This window comes from Nuphar pumila, chromosome 5 (assembly GCF_984573655.1).
Source record: "Nuphar pumila chromosome 5, dmNupPumi1.hap1.1, whole genome shotgun sequence".
NCBI lineage: Eukaryota > Viridiplantae > Streptophyta > Magnoliopsida > Nymphaeales > Nymphaeaceae > Nuphar > Nuphar pumila.
Window position 1 is genome coordinate 1,534,526 of NC_143253.1, and position 21,425 is coordinate 1,555,950.

At 39.2% G+C, this 21,425-nt stretch overlaps 1 protein-coding gene across 1 annotated transcript; it reads right to left on the reverse strand.

The window, feature by feature from the left end:
• Positions 1 to 3,997: 3,997 nt before the first annotated feature.
• Positions 3,998 to 15,270, reverse strand: LOC149836420 (uncharacterized). Its single transcript, XM_090005341.1, has 3 exons — positions 14,906 to 15,270; positions 4,996 to 5,323; positions 3,998 to 4,384 (listed from the first exon to the last, which is right to left on the reverse strand). Exons 1-3 carry the CDS (start codon positions 15,051 to 15,053, stop codon positions 4,177 to 4,179), a joined length of 684 nt encoding a protein of 227 aa, XP_089861467.1. The 5' UTR covers positions 15,054 to 15,270; the 3' UTR covers positions 3,998 to 4,176.
• Between the last annotated feature and the right edge of the window lie 6,155 nt (positions 15,271 to 21,425).

Sequence of the window (21,425 nt, forward strand, 5' to 3'; positions counted from 1 at the left end):
ACCATTGTGACCATTGGTTGCCCTCTTGTAATTGTTTGAATGCAAAGACCTTGCAGTCATGAATAATTGTTGAGCTGATCTCGTTAAGCCACAAATGATTGGATAGCTTTATTAAGCTTTCAAATTATGGGTATATAGAAGATGTTTGCTTCGGCCTGGTTTACCCAAACCAAACCCTATAGGGTCAGGTATGGTGATAAATAATAAGACCTGATTAAGACTCAAGTTCGGACTCCAAGGTTTCATTAATACATGGACCTCGATATAGTTTGTAACATTTTATACTAGACTCGGACCCAGCCCGAGTTCCAATTAAGACCCGTAATTTTTTAATGTAAAATAATAAAAAATTATGGTTTTACCAGGTATAGTGTGGGTCTGGTTCATGTAGTTCTTACCTGATTAGACATGGGTCCAGACCCGATACCATACCCAAAAATTGGGTCCGAGTCTAGTACCACTTGGGTCCAAATCAAACCTGACCCATTGACAACCCTAATTAGGAGCCACAATGGTTCAAGTTCTAGTACTTGACTAGACATAGCTCATGTTGTTGGAGTTGTTAATCGATTTCTGTCAAATCCAAGGAAAGAACATTGGGCAGCAGTGAAATGGATTCTCAGGTATCTACATGGCACTTCAAAGATGAGTCTGTGCTTTGAAAATGGTGAACCTATTCTTAAAGGATTCATAGATTCTAATATGGCTGGTGATGTAGACAGTAAAAAGTCTACTTCTGGGTATTTGATTACTTTTGCAGGGGAAACAGTTGCATGACAGTCGAAATTACAGAAATATATAGCTCTCTTTACTACAGAAGCTGAGTTCATCGCCATTAAAGAAGCCAGTAAGGAATTGTTATGGGTAAAGAAATTCTTGCAAGAGTTGGGCTTGAAGCAAAAAGAGTATGTTCTTCACTGTGATAACCAGAGTGTGATTCACTTGAGTAAGAATTCCTTGTTTCATTCAAGATCAAAATATATCGATGTTCGATACCACTGTATTCGAGATGTCTTGAATGAAAATTTGTTGCAACTGGAGAAAGTGCATACTGATGAGAATACATCAGATATACTGACCAAGTCATTGCCCAAGGACAAGCTTGAGAAGTGTCGATTCCTAACAGGAATGGAAGAAGCTTCCATATAAGTCAAGAAGGGGGAGAATTCTTGGGTTTCCCTCATTTGTGGGATCCATTGGTTAGATGCACATTTAGTATCGCTGCAGATTTCCCAAGCACGATGCTTGATCTTCTCGAGGACATCTTTTCTTTTGTATTCGCTATATAGCGATTTGTGGTATCACCGGATAGCAATTTGTAGAAGTCCTCTTAGTTGAATGACGATTCAACTGTTCAGAGTTTGAGGATCAACGATTTATCAATGACAAATTGTGGTTAGTGCTTTGAGCTGCGTAAGTCGAATTCGGTATCGCTGGAATAGCGATTTATGACTTCAGTTGGAAGTCGATTCGTGGTATCGTTGGGATAGCTATTTGTGGCTTTAGCTGGAAGTCAATTTGTGACATCACTGGATAGTGATTTGTTGGTATCGCTGGATAGCGATTTGCAGTGCTCGCTGAATAGCGATTTGTGATAAGGTGCTTCAGGCGCATCGTAAGTTGTGTAAGACGTTTAGTCTTCTATATTTAATGCAGTTCTCGTCTTTTATTTAAGCAATGGGGGAGAGCAAAAAAGTAAGTGAACACGAAGCAGAACATTAGAGAGAGTGTGTGAGAAACACTTTTAGGGCACTGGAAGGGTGTGGAGTGAACAAAAAGCAAGAAGTGTTGCTACACTTCTTTCAGGACAGCTTCGTCAAGCTGGTTATTGAGATCATTCGTTCTTTGTTCCTTTGTGAGGTATATCCTTTTGTTCATTTCGTTACACCTTGTGTGTTTGTAAGGCTTATGCCTTTTGACTACTTTGTAATCTTTTTTTAAAGATAGTGGAAGGTGCTGACCTATCGGTCGTCGTGGACGTACCTCAGTTGAGAGAGAACCACGTAAATCGTTGTGTGTTGTTTTTGTTTTCGCTGTTAGTTTGATTTTATTTCTTCCATTGTTATCGTTGCATTGTTTCCATCGATTCACACTTGTGGGGAGACCCGGTACATATGCTTTAACCCTAACAAAAACCTCTTCCTCTAATGCATGCTTTCCAGAAAAAGAAACAATCAAAATTCCATATGTAAAGTCAAATCCACAAAACTTTCAGGGGAGACATTTTGAAAAAAGCAAGAATTTTACTATAGAGTAAGGTACTTATGGGCAACAAAGCAAAGGCACAAAGCTCCTTACTGTTTCTTATCGTTTTACTACATAATAATCTATTCTCTGTCAACATTTCAAACATTATAAGCTCTGATCATGTGGCAGGGGTGACTCACAAAGTTCACCAAAGTTGAAGGGACGTTGTAAGTTCCAAACCCACCCTTGAGCGTCCTTTGCCAAAAGGTTAAAGCTGGGTGCACCCCTAGTGGGCAAGAGAGACCTGGAGTTTTTTGGTTCCATAGAGAATTGACGCACCCTTTGTTGGTCGGTCTTCATAAAGGGTGCCTCGTAGAGACTTGAACAGTCAAGTTGGGCAACGTCCCAATAGCCAACCATAAGATGAAGGGTCTATTGCAGGTAGGTACACTACTAGAGGCATGTTTAGCAATAGAAGGCAATTTTTTTGTTGTTGAAAGGCAAGCTGGGGTTAGGCAGGCCCCTAGCTGTAATACAACTATACCATTGAGTTTTGAACCTGCAACGTCCCAACACAAGGTGACAGTGAACTAACTGCTGCTGCCACACAAAAGGAGCCCCCGTTGGTAAAAATTACACAAATCTAATTAACATGAAAATGGTTCATAATAATAAGTTTGAGATCCTACAAAGTGAAGAGGCCAGTCCCTCGAACAAAGAAATAGCATGGAAATTGACATCAGGGTGTCTGTCCATGAACCCGAACTCAACTAAAGCCCCAATCTCCATTCAAGTTGATCGGGTCAAAATAGGCGCTTCGAAAAACATCAAGGGATTAAATCAGAGCCACATCCATCTGAGCCCAGAGAAAGCATCGGATCAACAACACGCCAACCCAGACCGCCCGACGGTATGCAGGCCGGCGACTTTTCCGACCAGGTCATAGGCCAGTGTGCAGTTGTGCAACTGCCCACCGTTGGACATTCAGTCGAACGTGGGACACCAGGCAGGAAGCAAGATGAGTCAGCAAGTAACCTCCTTCCTGCTGACGTGGACATCTACAGTCAGAGTGTCCTCCCTTCCACGCTGGCAGTCAAAAACACGTCTGCAACTACAGTGAAGGGCACCCACTGTTTTCAGTTTTGTTCCCTGTCCACAGAAAACAGAGAACGTCTCACCTGGTCTCACGAGATCCCAGTCCATAACACTACAGGGGGCAGCTCCCAAGTCCTGTCGACGATACAAAGGCGGTGCCTTGGACAGCGTCCCACCCCCTCTGCATGAAGTGGAGTCCATACACCCTTCTGTCCGTGAGGAGAGACTCCAATGCAAAAGACAGGGGGCAGTGCACAGCCCAGTGAGGGCAATGGACACTCTCACAGGTCAGTCCCTTCAATCAACAACTGGTTTAACAAACACTGATGTACGTGTGCATGACATCATTCTGGTTCCGGTGGCTGAGGACGTTTCCAGCAAGAAGATTGTCGATGACGGCCCTTAGTTAGAACGTCCAGGGGCTTGGGCAGGCATGGGCACATCAATGCCTTTGCTCATTTAATAGGTGTGTTATTAGCTTTGTTCCTAAAGAGTATAATACTCTAAAGCGTTATCTAGCGACAATGGCCACTACAGAGAACGATATGCAATGGTGTAACATGAACCCGGACTGGGTTCCCCCAATGTAATTACTGTACAGTTGTGTTTCAGTTTCTTCTAATAAACATGTAGAGGGGCCGCCTAACCCCAGCTTTCTATGTCGAAAAAAATGCCATTTTTTTCTGAGATATAGCTGATTAAAATGTAAACATTACAAAAAAACCATAATCTTTTCAGAGAAAGAAAAAAGAATACAATGGCCATTGTCACCGATAAATATGAACTTTGTCACAAAAAACAGGGTCCTCAGTTATGAACTTATAGAGCCAGTGCCCCGTTTTAAATTGCACAATGCATTGGATAACCTGAAAGAAATTGGCTAACCATAGGTCGTCACAAGGTTATAATCTTCCTGTGCAGGTGCACTTCACGGGCATGGCTTTCATCATGGTGGTGGTCGTGGAAAATAAACGTCAAGATCCCGACAACACACAGCACTGTGCCAACAAGAAGCTTGTCATAGCGCTCCACCCAGTGAAATTTCAGCTGGCTTGCACCATAAAAGGAGAGTGCCACGAGAGATATCATCACGGTTATAGTACTGTAAAGAAACATAGCAACTGATGAATTGGAGACGAAAAAATACAAGGATGCAGTACAACTACTACAACATGTACAAATTTGTGCAGGTCTTCCAAAAACAACCAGAAAAATGAAATTTCAGAAGTGAACAACGCTTCTTCTCTAGAGTTAACCTAAACCAATGCATTCAGATGAAAGCGCATATGGGAAAGATGCAGACAGCCAGAGCATCAAATCCCCACATGGAACAAGATCAGGTTTTACACAAGTAAAACCAGATTGACTATTTTTTTCAGATAGATCAAGTATAGAGAAAGTTTTAAATATGCGTTTGAGGAAGCCATAATCATTCATCACTGGACCAGATTTGTTTCCCACAAAATGAATGATACAAGACAAATAAAAGCCTGAGCAACTTGATATCCAGCAATCAGTAGAAGCTTGTGTATGTCTGTGTGTGTGTGCATATGCAAGCAATAGAACAATCACAATTGCAAAATTATTAGATGGTGCATAACATGATAAACAAGGCAAGAAATGATAATAGTTCTTTTCCGATAAAAAAAAGTAATCTTGCAGTCCAGATAAATAAATATCAGCTCAAATAGGACATTGGTGGAAGTGTGGCACCTGAATAAAAGCACTATGATTGCAAGAACCATCATCGAGGATGAATTCCCCACTGCAAGGAACACTGGAAGTGTAGTTGCACAAGGAGACAGGGCTGGGACAAGGACAAGACCTGCAACAGCCATCTTCTCCATGGGGTGATTGTGGGAGTGACTGTGGCCACCCTTCCCAAACATGAATAATAGAATGTAACTTCCCCCGAGAATGACAAGCAAGAGCGAAGCAAGTCTATGCACTGTTTCCTCTCCAGCAATGGTGTTTGCCATCGTAATTGCAGTTATGCCAAGAAGGGAGGTTGAAATCACATGCAAAACAGCACCCAAAACAGCTGTAGTAAATCACAAACACATTGGTCAGGAGACAATCTGGAACCTGCAATTTGAATACACTGTGCCAAAGTTCTAAATCAAGGACAGGAAAAGTAAGTTTGATCACTGCTTTTTGGTTTTAGGGTGCAAATCAGTTTGAGGCCATAATTTGTTCAAGAAAGTAATCTTAGTTTTGGTCATACAAGATGGGAAATGATCCATACATAGCAAGCAAATATTTAAACGAATTGAAGAATATAAGTCTGGTGACCACAAAACACATGCCCATGATGGCAAATACCATAAAATGTATAAGCTTCAACAACCACCAAAAATCAATGAAGAAAAGAACAAAGTGAATAAAAATGTTATTTAAGAAACATATATGTTTATAGCAACAATGTGTTACAAACATGAGGGCTCCGCTCATCTGGCTAAGGGGCAGCTTACGACGTCCCAAGTTGAAGGGGTGTCATGAGATCGAAACCAGGTGTGCACATGCCTCGCTGCAAGGCTGAAGCCGGGTGCATTCCCTGGTGGGGAAGGGGGGCATGGGATTTTATGCCAACGGGCACCACAAACAGGCCATGGGTCAACTAATTGTACCTTTTGATGAATATTTATCCCCGGCAGTCCGAAAAAGAAAACGTGTTAAAAGATATAGAGAGAAACTACTATCACTTTCCTGATTCAATGCAATTTTCCTATTTTAATGCAATTTTTGCATAACATTATCACCCTCTTAACCCTTTTTGAGTTTTTAAACAATCATATTTAATTTTGTTCCTCTTCTGTTTTCCCCAATTAAATTAATGGAGGAAAAAAAATGCCTGCATACCTGTGATCTTAAAATACCCATAATTAAATCCTATTTTTATTCTCATCATTGTACTGCTTTTAAAATTTTCATTTCATTTTGGTAAAACTACTTCTCTTTGAAACCATCACTGTATCCTTTTTAAATTCATCTTCATGATCAGGGTAAGTACCACATCTAATCAGACACAATGCTGAGGTAGTGTACAAAATGTTCACAGTATCTATCACATCTTGGGATATAGTGCCATGTCCTTGGCATGCATTGTGCAACAATATCCAAAGCAAAGGAAAACCAACAGAGACAAATATCCGTAAACATATTCTGATCCAGCTCTTAGGTACTCACACACATACAAGGAATAAGGAGTTGGCCATGTAGGCACAGTATAGAAGCCATAAGATTCCACCAGAAGTGTATAGATATATGCAAGGAAAGTGTAGCATACGATAACTTTTATACACACACAGAAAAATACTAGCAATCCCAGCTACATGTAGGCCTGATTCACCGGACCCAATCATACTAGTCAATTTGGAACCCAACATGCTTCAAACCTCCAATCCCCAAGCTATGATAGTTTTCTAAATGTAACACGAAGCATGTCAAGCACCAAATCGACTAGAAAAATCACAACTTAGAGATCGAGATAGACCCAATCTGGATCTCTAAGATGGAAGGCTCACAAACAAGGAGTTACACTGAAACTACCTTGATGATCAACAAGCTGAAACCTCAAACACAACAACAACAACTACGCCTTCATCCCAAAACAATTGGGGTCGGCGATATGAACCAACAAAGAAATTCATTTTGGGTCTTCCACATGAATCCTTTTCCTCCAATCATTTCTATCCAATGCCATGTCCTCGGTGAGGTTCAAAGCATTCATATCCTTTCCTATCATCTCCATCCAAGTCTTCCTAGGCCTACCCCGACCTCTTTTAACTAATATATTTTCCCATTTCTCCATCCTTCTGACTGGAGCATCATTAGGCCTTCGCCGAATATGTCCAAACCACCGTAAACGATTCTCTCTCATCTTATTTTCAATGGGTGCAACGCCTACCTTCTTACGTATCTCCTCGTTCCGAATTTTATCTTTTATTGTATTTCCACACATCCATCTAAGCATCCGCATCTCAGCTACACTCATTTTTTGAATATGATGTCTCTTGGCAGCCCAACATTCTGTACCATATAGTAAAGTGGGTCTAATAGTCGTCCTATAAAACTTTCCCTTCAACCGCAATGGCATTCTACGATCGCACATCACTCCAGTTGCACTTTTCCATTTCATCCACCCAACCTTTATCCTATGATTTACATCTCCATCAATTTCTCCATACTTTTGAATGATGCATCCCAAATATTTGAAATAATCATTCACCGGGCTGCAACCTCACAAACTTTAAAATTGTCAGATAACAAAAGCCATAACGGGCTGCATGGCAAGCATAAGCAAAAAGTAGACTGCTGCAAGTAATATTATACCAAAATCAATCAAACACAAAGTGAGCTCCATATCTGATCACAATTTCAACATCAGACCCAACCAATGTTGTGAAAAGCATTGAGGCGTAGCGTAGCGCTTCACCAAAAACTGAAGCGAGGCATAAAGCGTAAACCTCAATTTAAAAAAAAACTTAAAAAATATAAATAAAATTAATATATAAAAGAAATGCAACATACCAACATTTCACAATTGAAAAGATCATGTTTTTACATCATTACATCTTGATCCAAATTGTGATTTCCTAAAAATACCATGTTTAACACATCCATAGGGTCAAAATGATCAGATAAAGCTCATAGGGTGAGACAAAGAGAGAGAGACAAAAAGAGAGGGAGACAACGAGAGAGGAGGAGACAGAGAGAGAGAGAGAGAGAGAGAGAGAGAGAAAAAGGGAGAGGGAGAAACTGAGTGAGGGAAGGAGGGAGAGAGGGAGAGAGAGAGAGAGGGAGACAACGAGAGAGAGGGAGAGCGAGAGAGACTTACAAAGAGAGGGAGGGTGACCCAACCTTCTTCTTATTCTTCTTTTCGACAGAGAGAGAGAGAGAGAGAGAGAGAGAGAGAGAGACGAGGGTGAGGGTGAGGGTGAGGGTGACAGATGAGAGACAAGAGGGGGAGGCCCTAATCAGTAGGTGCCTCCTCTTTTTTTTTGTCAAATAAGGGCTTTGACCCCCATTTGACTTGTAAAAAATGAAGTGCACGTCTCACTAACTTTACGCTTTATGTGTGCCTCAAGGCACAAAGCACCTTGAGACGCGTTTTTAACAACACTAGACCCAACATTGAATCATATAATGCACTAAATTACATGTAAGAGTCATAACACGCGGAAGGGCAAACCCGGGTCGAAGGGTGTGCATTGTTATGCAAAAAATCGCCACAAACAAATAATTTGTCTCACAACCTCTACCTTTCAATTTTGCTTGATTTCTGTATTCCAGAAATTTTGTGGACTCTATGCACTTGCATGCATTTGTATCAACTGTAGAACCGGGCCCTAGGGTCGCGGGTCGCTCTTGTAATTCCTGAAAGGGGGCTGGATTGGGATATGTCCAATGGAGAAGTGCCCCTTCAGCCCCAAGGGTCACAACCCTTGAACCAGATTATGTAACCATGTTTTACCTATGTATTATTATCTTGATTTATGTTTACTTAAGTTAATATATGTTAATTGTTACATATCTGTTGGCCAAAAGTTGGAAGGGATGCAACCGTTGGGGCAGCCTTCCCAATGGTTTCCTTATGACCACCAAATCCCTACATCTCCCACTTGGCCATAAGGGGCAACCTTTGCTACCAAGCTTATTCACACTTTGAACTTTGCATTGGAACACATTCTTGAGTTGTATATTATTCACACAGTCTACGTGAACTTATATACACTCACTACTTTAGACATACCTAGGTCCCATCTGACTCACATGCCTAGTGAAGACTTTCTCAATGACAATTTTTGTCAAAGAATCTGCTACCATGTTACCTGAAGGGACATAATCTACTGATATTTCATTTTTCATAAGCACATCATGCACATATTGATCTTTAACCTCAATATGCTTACCCTTAGAGCTATTTGCTCCGGTATGAATTAAATGTATAACAGTTTTGTCATCACAATAAATTTGAGCTGGATCTTTTGGGATATCCAATTTCCAGTCATTCAGAAAGCGATTTGTCTGGACACCAAATGTGATTGGCATGTTATAGGTTATATATTCAGCTTCCAGGGTATATTGTGCCACACACCCATGTTTTTTGCATAACCATGCAAATTGCCCCACCTCTTAAAATAAACACATAACCATAGGTGGATTTTGCTTCTTCTCTGTTACTAGTAAAATCTGCATGAGTAACCCACAAGATTTAGCCTATCTGCCTGATAGCATAGTTTGAGTTTTTTTGTTCTCCTTAGATACCAAAATAATTTTTTCACTATTTCTCAACGAAGAAACACAGGATTGCTCTGGTATCTATTTATTAGACTTACTTCAAAGCTCAAATCAGGTCTAATGCATAACATAGCATACATCAGGCTTCAAATTGCCTGTGCATAGAGAACATCTAATATCTCTCGTCTATCTTTTGGACAATCATTCTTGCTCAATCTTAGGCTTTTAACTACAAGAGTTGACTTTTCCTTGATACTTTTCATTCCAAATTTCCTTACAATGTGATCAATATATTTTTCTTGACTTAAGCATAACAATCTCGATTTTCTCTCTATTTGATTTTTAATTCTAAGGATATATATGAGGTTTCACTTATATCCTTCATCTCAAATCGATAATTTAACCAACACTTGGTTTTATTTATCATTTTTATATTATTTTCTAGGATTAATATATCATCAACATAGAGGGACAAAATGATAAACTTACTTTTCTTGGCATATACGCAATGGTGTTGATTATTTGCCTCATAACCTAACTTAGTTATGGCCTAAAAATCAAATATCATTACCTAGGTGATTGTTTAAGCTCATACAAGGAATTATTCAACTTATATACTTTATCCTCTTGTCCTTCAATGTCAAAGCCCTTTGATTATTGCATATATATTATTTTTTTCAACTCACCATTCAAGAAAGTTGTTTTTACATCTATTTGATACTGATAAAGATCAAAATAAGCCATCAATGCCAAAATAATATGAATAGAAGTTAATTTTGCTATATGGGAATAAGTTTCTTCATAATCTATTCCCTCACGTTAAAAATAGCCTTTCACAACCAACCTTACCTTGAACTTATCGATAGTTCCATCGGCCTTGAGTTTCTTTTTTAAAACTCACATGCAACCAATTGCTTTGCAACCCAATGCAATTACTTCCAAACTCTATTTTTCTCTATGGAGTCTAACTCATCTTTCATTGCCTATATCCAATATTCAGATTCATTTAAGGTAATAGCATCAAGAAAACTTGAGTTATCAAGAGTTTCATCAAAGTCCATGGAATAGCATAACTCTTCAATCAAGAACAAGTAATAATCATTTAAATAAGATGGAGATCTCAACCTTTTCTGACTAATCAGAGGTTGTGAAGACTACTCGTCATTCACAATTGGATTATGAAGCTTAAACCATGGTTGTCAGTTGAGGAAGCGGGAGCGGAAAGCGATACAGGAAGCGGGAAGCGAGGCACTTTAAAAATTTTAGGAAGCCGGAAGCGTGGGACCACTTAGGAGCGAATCGGGAATCGTCTCGAAAGCGACCTAGGAAGCAAACCGGAAGCGACCTAGGAAGCAAAAAAAAAAATTAAAAATAAAAAAAACACAAAAATACAAATAATTTGAAACAAAAATGAGGGAAGTGTGGGGGAAACAAGGGGAAAGCGTGATGGGAAGTGTGCTTCCCCATAAAAGGGAAGTGTGCTTCCCCATAAAAGGGAAGTGTGCTTCCCATTTAAAAATGGCGCTTCCCCGCGCATTTCAGAAGAGTGCTTCCCCACTTACCTAGCGGCTTCCGGTAACTCTGGCTTAAACTCTTGGGTAGGTACCTTTGAATCATTTAAGATATCAAGTGTGACTTAATATTCCTCAAGATTAAAGTCACTTTCCTTATTTTCCAAGAATTCCACTTCTCCGCTTTCTATAAATCATTTCTTTTATTATCTAATTTGTCACTTAATTGAGTAGGAAGTAACACGTGTGCTGACGACCCCCACTTTCATAGATGACTAAGATATGGCTTCCTACCAATCCACAACTCATATGGTGTTAGCTTTATTGACTTAAATGAGCCCTATTAAGAATATATATGACTTAGTTCATAGCTTCTCCCAAAAATTTATTGGGAAGATTTGCATGGGTCAACATAGATCTAGTTATATCCATTAGGATCATATTCCTTCTCTCAGCTACACTATTCTATTTTGGTGTATAAGGCATGATCCTATGAGAGGTTATGTTGTTAGCATGGTAGAACTCATCAAAGTTGTATTCACCAACTCTATCAGATCAAATTATTTAGATATTTCTTCCTAACAACCCTTCAACCTCATGTTTATATGCCTTTTTACATCTGCTTTTTTAGAAATTAGGTAGATATAATCATATACCTAGAATAATCATCTATGAATGTGATAAAATAAGATTTTTCCTTCATGTGTTTAAATTGTCAAAGGGCCTATCTATATATATATATATATATATATATACACACATACCCTCAAACTAGAAAAGAAAAGAAAAAAATAATTACGAAAAGGTCAATCGATTATTATATTGTTGTTGACAAACAATGAAGTATATTCGTGTTTGTGCAAAACCATGTTTTAGGGTATGAACACGTACCTAGTTACCGATGGCCAGTGCATTTGGTGCCCATCAGAAGTGTGTGTGTTTGGAGTGATTTTCAGCATACTAGTCCACTTCCTTATATGCACAAAATCAGACATCAAAGAACAAAGAAGTGCAATTAAATATGAAAAACAAAAAAAAATCAACTTTTTCCAGTGTCGTCGAAAGCCGTCGGGTGTCACCAACGAGCAAGACCTCCAAGGGGAAGTTCTCAGGCAACATAGAAATCATCCTCTTTGGTTTGGTACCCGTTGGTCCAAAAAGGGGAAACCCTCAAAAGTAACAACGAGAAAGAGAGAGGGATTCTGCCGAATTTCAGTGTCAGGGGAGGAAAGTCCCCCAACAGTAACAACTGTGTATTAGTGCAGCCAGAAATGCCAGAATATCCTTGTTTCTCACTGGAAAAAAATCATTATTCATTCTCATAGCCGAAAACTGTGAAGGTGGCTTGAATAACATCTGTCTGAGGCAAAGAACCATTGTCCTCGACTTCTGGGTGAGGCCACCACCACCGAACTAGCATCCCAGCAAGAGATCGTTGAAAAAAAAGGGAAATCACATCTGCGATTATAGTTTGCCCCTGTTTCGTTTTTGGAAAGAAGGGTCGAGAACCATCTTCGTTTTTTCTCTTTTAAAATGTATTTTAATGTGTTATAATTAATATTTTTTATTTTAGTCTATATAGTTGTTTATTCCAAATAGGACCCATGTAATTTTCTTTACAGTGGTTCTGTTTCTGAAAATTTTCAAAAACAAACCTGCCTGCTGGAAAATTCTATAATAGGGACTCTGTTTGTAAGATTTCCATAAACAAGCATTCTGACTTTTCTAAAATTATGGAAAAGTGGTTGAACTTTTCTGATAACCTCAAAAAGTTTTAAAATATCTAATACAAGGTTCTGATTTGTTATTTTTCACATAAACCGTTTTCTGACTTTTCTGATATTGCAAAAAAGTGCTTATACTTTTTCAATAACCTCAAAAAGTTTCGGACAGGGTTTGTTTTGTTGGATATTATATAACAGGTCTCTTACTTTTCTGAAATTACAGAAAAGTGTTTCTGTTTTACTGAAAACATCAGTCTTATTTTTGCTGAAATTGCATGAAATTCGTTATTAGTTGTGTACTTTTGTATATTTAGAATTTATTGATGCATGCCAAAACTAGATTAGAGATACAAAACTCCAAATTAATTATTCTTTGTGAAAAATATTATTAAGATTCACTAGTTGATAAGTTATTTCATTAATCCTAGTATTTCTCTATGTTTAGGTAGGTGGCAAACATAATAATCATGCTTGAACTATAAAAATTTGAAAAAATGAATGAAACAAACTTTAGAATGTGGAAGAAAAAGATGGAATACCTGCTTAGCCATGACAAGACCTTGCATGATTTGAATAAAATAAAACCTACACTCATTGAAAAATCGACTAAAGAAGAAAAGAAAGTAGTTAATAAAATATTAAAATTGTCCAGGATTACCAACTCGCAAGAACAACTCTCCTCACTTTCATGAAAGATGATCTAACAAGGGTGTTCGAGGACTATGACAATGCCAAGAAGATGATGAAGGCGATTAGGGAGAAGTATAATATGACATATGAGACTCATATCCAACTTCTCCTGGAGGAATATAACTCATGTAAAATGAGGGAATCCGACAACGTCATTGATCATGTTAATCGTATGCTGATGGCAAAAGATCTCACAATAGTTGGAAATGAAATTCAAGAGAGAATGGAGATATCCACCATACTGAACAACCTTCCTCCATCATGAAAAATAGTGTTTGTGACCATGAGGTTGAACCAGAAAAGTTTCTCCCTAACTGAGCTCCCCTCGAGTTGTCTCTTGAGCAAGAGTACATGAAAAAAAACAAGAAGAGAGAGGTCATGAATGCACAAGCTTCCTTCTCAGAACCTTCTCAAGGGTTTAGACCTAGTAGCTCATTATTTAAGAAATTAAATAAAAGGAATTTCAAGGGGTGTCAAGTGCAGAACAAGAATCCGAGAGTAGCACCAAAAGGCTTGTGCTTTTCCGGTGGAAAACCTAAACATTTCAAGAAAGATTGCCCAAACAAGTCAAAAAGAGAGAATCCTAGAAAGAAGGTGACAGAAAAGCGTGAAGTCTAAAAGAGAGAACCCGAGTCCAATGCGTGCATTGTTACACAAAAACTCACCACGGAGAGATAATTTGTCTCACAGCCTCTACCTTTCAGTTTCTTTGATTTTAGTATTAAAAAAATCATGTAAATCCTTGCACTTACACGCACTTAAATCACTTGCATAGACTGTAGAACCGGCCCCTAGGGCCCTTCTTGTATTTCCTGAAAGGAGGCTGGATTGGGACCTGTCCAATGGAGAAGTGCCACTTCAACCCAAGGGTCACAACCCGATTATGTAACCATGTTTTACCTGTGTATTATTATCTTGATTTATGTTTACTTAAGTTAATATATGTTAACTGTTACATATCTGTTGGACAACCGTTGGGGTGGCCCTCCCAACAGTTGCCTTATGGCCACCAAATCCCCACATTACATACATCCGTTCAAGCTCTTGGGAAAAAGAAGCACAAGTCTGATGATAATTTCACTATTTCTGTCAGCAATTCACCAGAGATATTAAAACCAGACCTAGATCCATCAACAAGACCTCAAGAAAGGCATAATCCGTTCAAACTCTTGCGGAGAAGAACCAAAATCCGGCTTTCACTATTTCTATCTGCAGTTCGCCAGAGATATCAAAACTAAACCTAGATCCATCAACAAATTAACGATTCACATCCAGCCCTCAAGAACGAGATAACACCCCAGAAACATCCCACTCCGAGCCACTCACGATAAACACGACATAAACTATCCAGGAGGAATTTGGCGCAAAAATCTCACGCAATGCAATAAAATTACGGAGATCGGCATCCAGAGAGAGGGAACTACGCAGCAGAACAACGAAAAAGGGAGATGTGCTTACTGACTAGAAGCGTTCGCGAGAGCGTCCATTTCTGAGCGCGTCCGACGACGGAGAACGGGAGCCAATGCGTCGGGATGAAGGAGTGGAGGAGGGACACCGTCGCGATTCCTCCGATGGTGGAAAGATCCTCCGCCGTGAAGCTCTCCATTCCTTCCGCCAACAAACCGGAGCTCGAGATACGCTCGAAGCGGGACGCTACATTTGAGATCCGACGTTCAAGAAGCTCAGATCCGGCGTGAAATAGCTACGATTTACGGCTGGGAGAAGGAGCGAGAGCTAGGGTTTCCGTGAGACGGAGGGCGGCGAATAGACAGAGCGATTGATCGGATGGGACGGACGATAGAGCCCTCAGATCGATCGATCAGAGAAACAGTAGGGTTTATGAGCCAGGGGAAATGGAGACTCTCAGGGTTTCCTACTCGGTAAGAGTCAGTATCGGTTCGTATCGGACTAAACGGATCGTATCGCCATAAAATCGATACGATAATAACTAGAATCGGGTTTTTATAATAAAAAATAGTTTAAAATTATTTTTTATATTTAACACGCATCACGTTCTGATTGACACGTAATATTTTTTAATTGTTTTTTGGCCGATTCAGACACTTGAATCGTTGGCCAAACGATACAGGTCCGATTCCGATACTGACAACATTAGCCCTCCTTTGATGTTTACGGAAGTACCCTTCAATTTTGTTGGACGTGAACAAAAAAGAAGAAGCTCGATGAATGATGCCACCGTTCTTCAAGGGTGGAACGGTCAATTCACTTACAGACCGCTTCCCGAGCATCCATGTGTGCACAAATTTGCATGGCTTTGAGTTTTAAGTCAGATAGACAGTTCGGATGATGGGCTGATTCTAGAGATGCACCCTCTAACGGTCTCCTCTGGATCGGGTTGCAAACCGATCCAATCTGATTCCCCTGTATAGGTAAGGTAGGGTTACAAATCTACAGCAGTTCGTACTGGTAAATCAAGATCCATCAATTATTCTTGTGCGGCCACAAGTTTTGTTTAATCACAAAGGCAACCGATTTTGTACACATGGCAGGTCCACAAAGATAGGTTGATTTTTATGCACTTACACATGGCAGGTCCACAAAGCTAGCTTGATTTTTATGCACTCTGTAACGTCACACATTGAGCAGAACTGGGACCCAGATTACCACTGGCCTGACAGAGTTGTAAATGGGAGTTGAAGTACTAAACATGATCCACAGTACCAACTAAATGAATCATCATCACCATCATTACCAAGGTCAGAATCAGAGAGAGAAACCAGCAAAAATTCCCATTGTCCATTTAGTTGAAAGAGTAACATACTTGACAACATAAACACACTGGTTGGCAAAATTGTTACTGCCAATCTAACCCAAATCACACTTAAAGTAGTTAGTGACATTAGTGATGCGTGCAAAGACACGATAGAAGAGAAAGAAAACAGTGGTTGATTTGAAGTGCTTTGTCAATGCGAATCACCAGAAGGAATGGTTTATTTTTGCAAAGAATTGTATAAACGATAAAAGGACTGAGAAGTCCATTAACACCATTGCAAGAAATTTCAGCATCAAGAATCAGGGTAAAAATTGACAGACTACCATGTTCTAGTTAATTATTTGCACAAATCAGACAAAACAAGACCCTGCCTACTGTCAACTTGGATAATCATGATTCAAACCTATTAAATTCGATGTGTCAATTTTAGATCCAATAAGCACATCTAACGTAATTGAATCCAACCTAGTTGCGATACATATATAATTTATACTTCAAAAAATGTCATCCAAACAACAATAACCTGATTCTGTTTGTTGTTTGCAAATGTGTGTTCTGCTTATTATTGATAAACAGTATCTATCAGTACATCCAAAACAAGCATATGTTAATAACATATTAAGGATCTCAGAAATCATAGAAACAACATTTTTATGCTGAATTTTTTCTTTAGCATCTAGTAGCATTTGACTGTGGGATGCTGACTATTTTCTTTCGTATTGGTAGCATTTGACAGTGCAATACTGTGGTCAGTCTACCAGCAATTTTGAAGCATGACGTAGAAACAGAGTTCCCATTTTTCTTTCCATATTTCACAGTAGAATATCGCTAGTAAAGTTTAATGGGAACTCAAAAAAAAAGTGCAACCATTATAATTCAAAAAAAAGAGACAGCTACTGCCATTTGTCAGTAATCACTAATCACCATCAAGTCCATAGAAGCTGAAAGCCACAGGACTCTTGTCTTCCGCTCATAAATGAGCTGAAATGTCATTTTGAAGTCGAGTGGACTAAAGGCGACAATAATGTCAGTTATCAGAAGGCGGTAATACTAACTCTCTCCACAAAAACATGAAGTTTTACTTTATAATCAGCGTTGTACAAATCTCAGTAGACAACTCTATTATATTTGCACATTATCTATTTTTTGTACACATTAAAACTTTTCCCTGCTGTTTGATGAAAAACATCCACATAGCAATCAAGGTACAGGGAATGAAGACGTGTTTGGACGGTTAAACAAAAGATGATTCTGAAGATCAGTAAGAATCAAGAGCTTCTAAGGATATTTCTCTCTAAAATAACCAACATTATTACAAATAAGCAATCCTTGTGCCACAGCATTAAACAACAATCATGAATTATTACCAGGTAAGTCAATGCAATTTTTCCTCAGCTTATCAAAAAAATAGGCACCCTTTCACAGCTAATCAACCTCACAAGATCTGTCATAGAGTCTCCAACTTGCAGCGGGTCAATGGATTTTTAATTGCGCAATCTCTGAGTTGCCGATGACGTATTTGGGCCTACCGTTACAAGTGAAGCGCCTCTCTTCCGCTGCTTGGGCTCCAACTATTCAAAAAGTGAAAAACAAACTTTTTTCGTGGCAAACGTCTTATCTCTTCATTGCTGGCCGTTTGACTTTAATCAGACATGTTCTTTCTTCTATCCCTGAATTATTCATGTCAATATTCGTGATGCATGTGGGCGTGGAGAAGCAAATTTGTCGTTTAATGACGGATTTTCTTTGGTCTGGGTGTCAACTTAAGAGTAAGCGCCATTTGGTTGGTTGGCGAACGGTGGTGTTACCTAGGCGTATGACTGGCTTAGGTGTTTTGGCTCCAAGACAGAGGAGTATTGCTCTTGTGGCCAAGCAATGTTGGATGACCCATCAACCAGGTTCTCCATGTGCTTGTTTGCTTCATGCTAAATATGGTGCTCCTGATTTATCTCATTTTCGTCATGGAACCCGGGGGTTGGCGATCTCGCACTTGCGAAGCATGTGACTGAGAGCTTTATCGTCCTTCAAAGATCAAAATGAGGATGCGGAAAATTATGATCAGTGGTTGCAATGAGCGATTGTACCAAATGGTGCATTCCACACCCACAAAGTGTATAGATCGTTGCTCCCCCCAGGGGCAGATTGGTTCCCTGAGTGTGCGTTATGGGGTAAGGGCCCTTCCCCAAGATCTCGGGTCTTGGCTTGGTTAATTTTGCATGATAGGGTTCAGACTCACTGTTATTTAAAAAAGTTGGGCTTTCAGTTTCCAAGTTGGTGTGTGTTGTGTCAAGCTGCTGAAGAAACTACTTTTCATTTATTCTGGTCATGCCAAATCTTTGTGGCCCTATTTAATAGGACGTGGAGATCTCTGAACGTAATTGTCAAAGAAGAGTCTTTTGCGCTTGATCTGCTCTTGGGCCCTATTAAAATTAGACGATGCAAGCGGTGGAGACTGATCTGGAAGACATGGTTGCTTACTACTTGGTGGTTTGTTTGGATGACATGCAATGATGCTACTTTCCGTCAAATTCCGGTCATCCTTAATAATCTTGTCCATAAAATCCTGGTTGATATATATGCGATTCTACGTATGCATCTTAGAGACCTCTCCTTCCGTCTGAACAACGTTCACTCATTGGTGGTTTCTTCTAATCCAGCGGATCCTGGTTGAGCTTGGCTTTGTTGTTTGTTGCTAGCTATCTGTAGTTTTTTTTTCTTTAGCTTTTGTTTTTCTATATTTTAGTTTTGTTTTCTATTTTGTTCGGTTCATGGGTTCAACATTTTGTTGATCTTCATGAGTGATAATGTTGATTCTCTCTCTCTCTCTCTCTCTCTCTCTGTGTGTGTGTGTGTGAAAAAACCAATCATATAAAACGTGGCATCTTTTTTTATGAGACTGTATGGCAATGTCTTTCAGGTGGCAAGAGTTTGCCCGAAATGTGGTTTTGATTGGCCATACTATGGGGAAAAGATCAAGGAAGAAGAGGAACTGAATGTACCATGTGCTGAAGCTACTGGAAGTCCTCCCATGACCAAGAGGGTAAGGAGTTGCAGGACTGATCCTACTGGTAGCCCTGCCATGACTATGAGGTTGAGGAGTTGCAAAACCGAAGTAGTTGATGAAGCAGCTCCGTCCTGGAACTCCACACATTTGGCTTCAAAGCGAAGGAGGACCACAAGATCTATGCACATTTAGGTGAAAGAATTACTTAGCCTGTCGCCACTCTGGGAACGGATCAGGATTGGTAAGAAACAGATCTTGATTCTACTGCACTGCTTTCGTAAATAGAAACTGTTTGCTGTGCGTTATCGATTACAAGTTAGGAGATTAAACCATGTATATATCTGACCAACAAAGTTGATTGTGGGCTGGAATAGAGTCGAATATGTTTTTTCACATACATGGATAGCTCGTGTAAATGGTTTTCCTGAAGTTTCTAAATTTCAAATAGAAAACAAGTTTATAGTTTAATTTGGTGGCAACTCAATACTGATATGACTGCATTGTTCTGACTCGACTGGATGTCAGTCCCGCTTTCTTTCGAGTGCGGATCAGGTCAGCAGTGTGCCTGACGTGTACTGGTCCCTTAGGATGTTCATTGATGGTGATGAGTTGGGATGCAACTGGGTCGGAACCAGGATGGAGGTTTTGCAATTTTTGGCGGTTTTAGATCTGATTCCTCCGAATCCCCATGTATTTAGCTGTTTGGATCCCAACTGCTTGCATCCCTAGTGATGAGTGGTTGGATTCCTTATGCAGTTATGCCTCATATGGACCCCCACAAAAATTTTCAGAGCTGTTGATGCTCTAGATGAACGGCATTAGGAGAGTTTCTAATAGACGGCTGAGAGCAAAGGCTCCAGCCATGGTGGTTGGATGCCATCCGTTTAGTGAATGAAAGGCATCCCAGGGACCCATGACAATACCTTGACTTGATCCACACCCATTTCCTGTATACCTAACGCCCGTAGCTCTAGGGGTTTGACTCGGTTCTCTAAATTTGTTTTTCATCATTATTAAGACTATAGCCTCAGCCCGTCCACAGGTCCGGGCCCTACAATATAACTGAAATGATAAAAAAAAAAAAAATTGGCATCAAATACTTTTATCAAGATTAAAAGTAAAATAATCTGAGATCCTGGATAATAAACATGTTGTTGACGTAAAATTTTTAAGAATATTTATTATATATCTTCGCAAAGCATAAAAACGTATGCTAATAAATGTAAGTTTTTTTTTATGAAAAATAACAAATCTAGTAACAAACACAACACTAAAGTGATGAGATAAAAATGGAACTTTAGTGAGTTAATGAGATATAACCCATTTGGTTAAAGGCTAGATAAATAAATGGAAACTTATTTCTTAAACTTCCATATTGAAAAACAAAAGAACTGACACCAAGACTTCCCCTACGTGGGTTTTTTTTTTTTTTTGGTATTATAGTAAAATAGTTTATCTAGTAGTTTCATTAAAAATGTTCAATTTAATCATTTAGTAAAACAAAATTTCAAGGAGGAAAAACCTTCCAAAAGAAAGTCCTTCCTAACCGGCTTGGAATTATTCCAATACCGAATGGTAGCTTAACTCAAACCAAAGACCGAAGGGGTGAGTGCTTTCCTTATCAAGGGAAAGTTCCAGATTAGAACCGACTTTGATCATGGCTGAATAAGTGCATGCATTCCCACCTTCTTTAACAGCACCTTCATACTGAACCAAGAAATTATGTTTTTTTCTCAGTAGGAAAATAATGCTTAGGAAACAACGTAAGTCCAAACTTGGTATGATGCAGTTGTTGAAAAACGGCTACCATGATTAAAACTTACAAGGTAAATCTAAGTACCAGCCCATATAGGAATGGAGGTAGCAATACTGGTGAATTTTTAGGAGATGGAGGTTGGTTTATTTGATAGAAAGACTTTCAAAGTAAAAGAGAGAAAAGGAAACGTTTACGAAAGGGGATTAGAGAAAGATAAGTTTGAGAGACGTTTTGGGAATGTGAATCATTGAGAGATATTTTAATACAACCTACTTAATAGGAAAATTTTAATGTAAGTCATTAAGATAGATTTATATAGCCATCATGAAGTGTATAATCTGTTTTTGTAACTGTTCATTTTATAAAAAAAAATACCAGATGCCATGTAACATGGAGACTTCATTGAAAAATTCTAAACATGCCCAAAGAAATTTTTTAATTCCATGCTAAAAGTCATTTAAAAAAAAAAAAGTTTTAAAAGAAA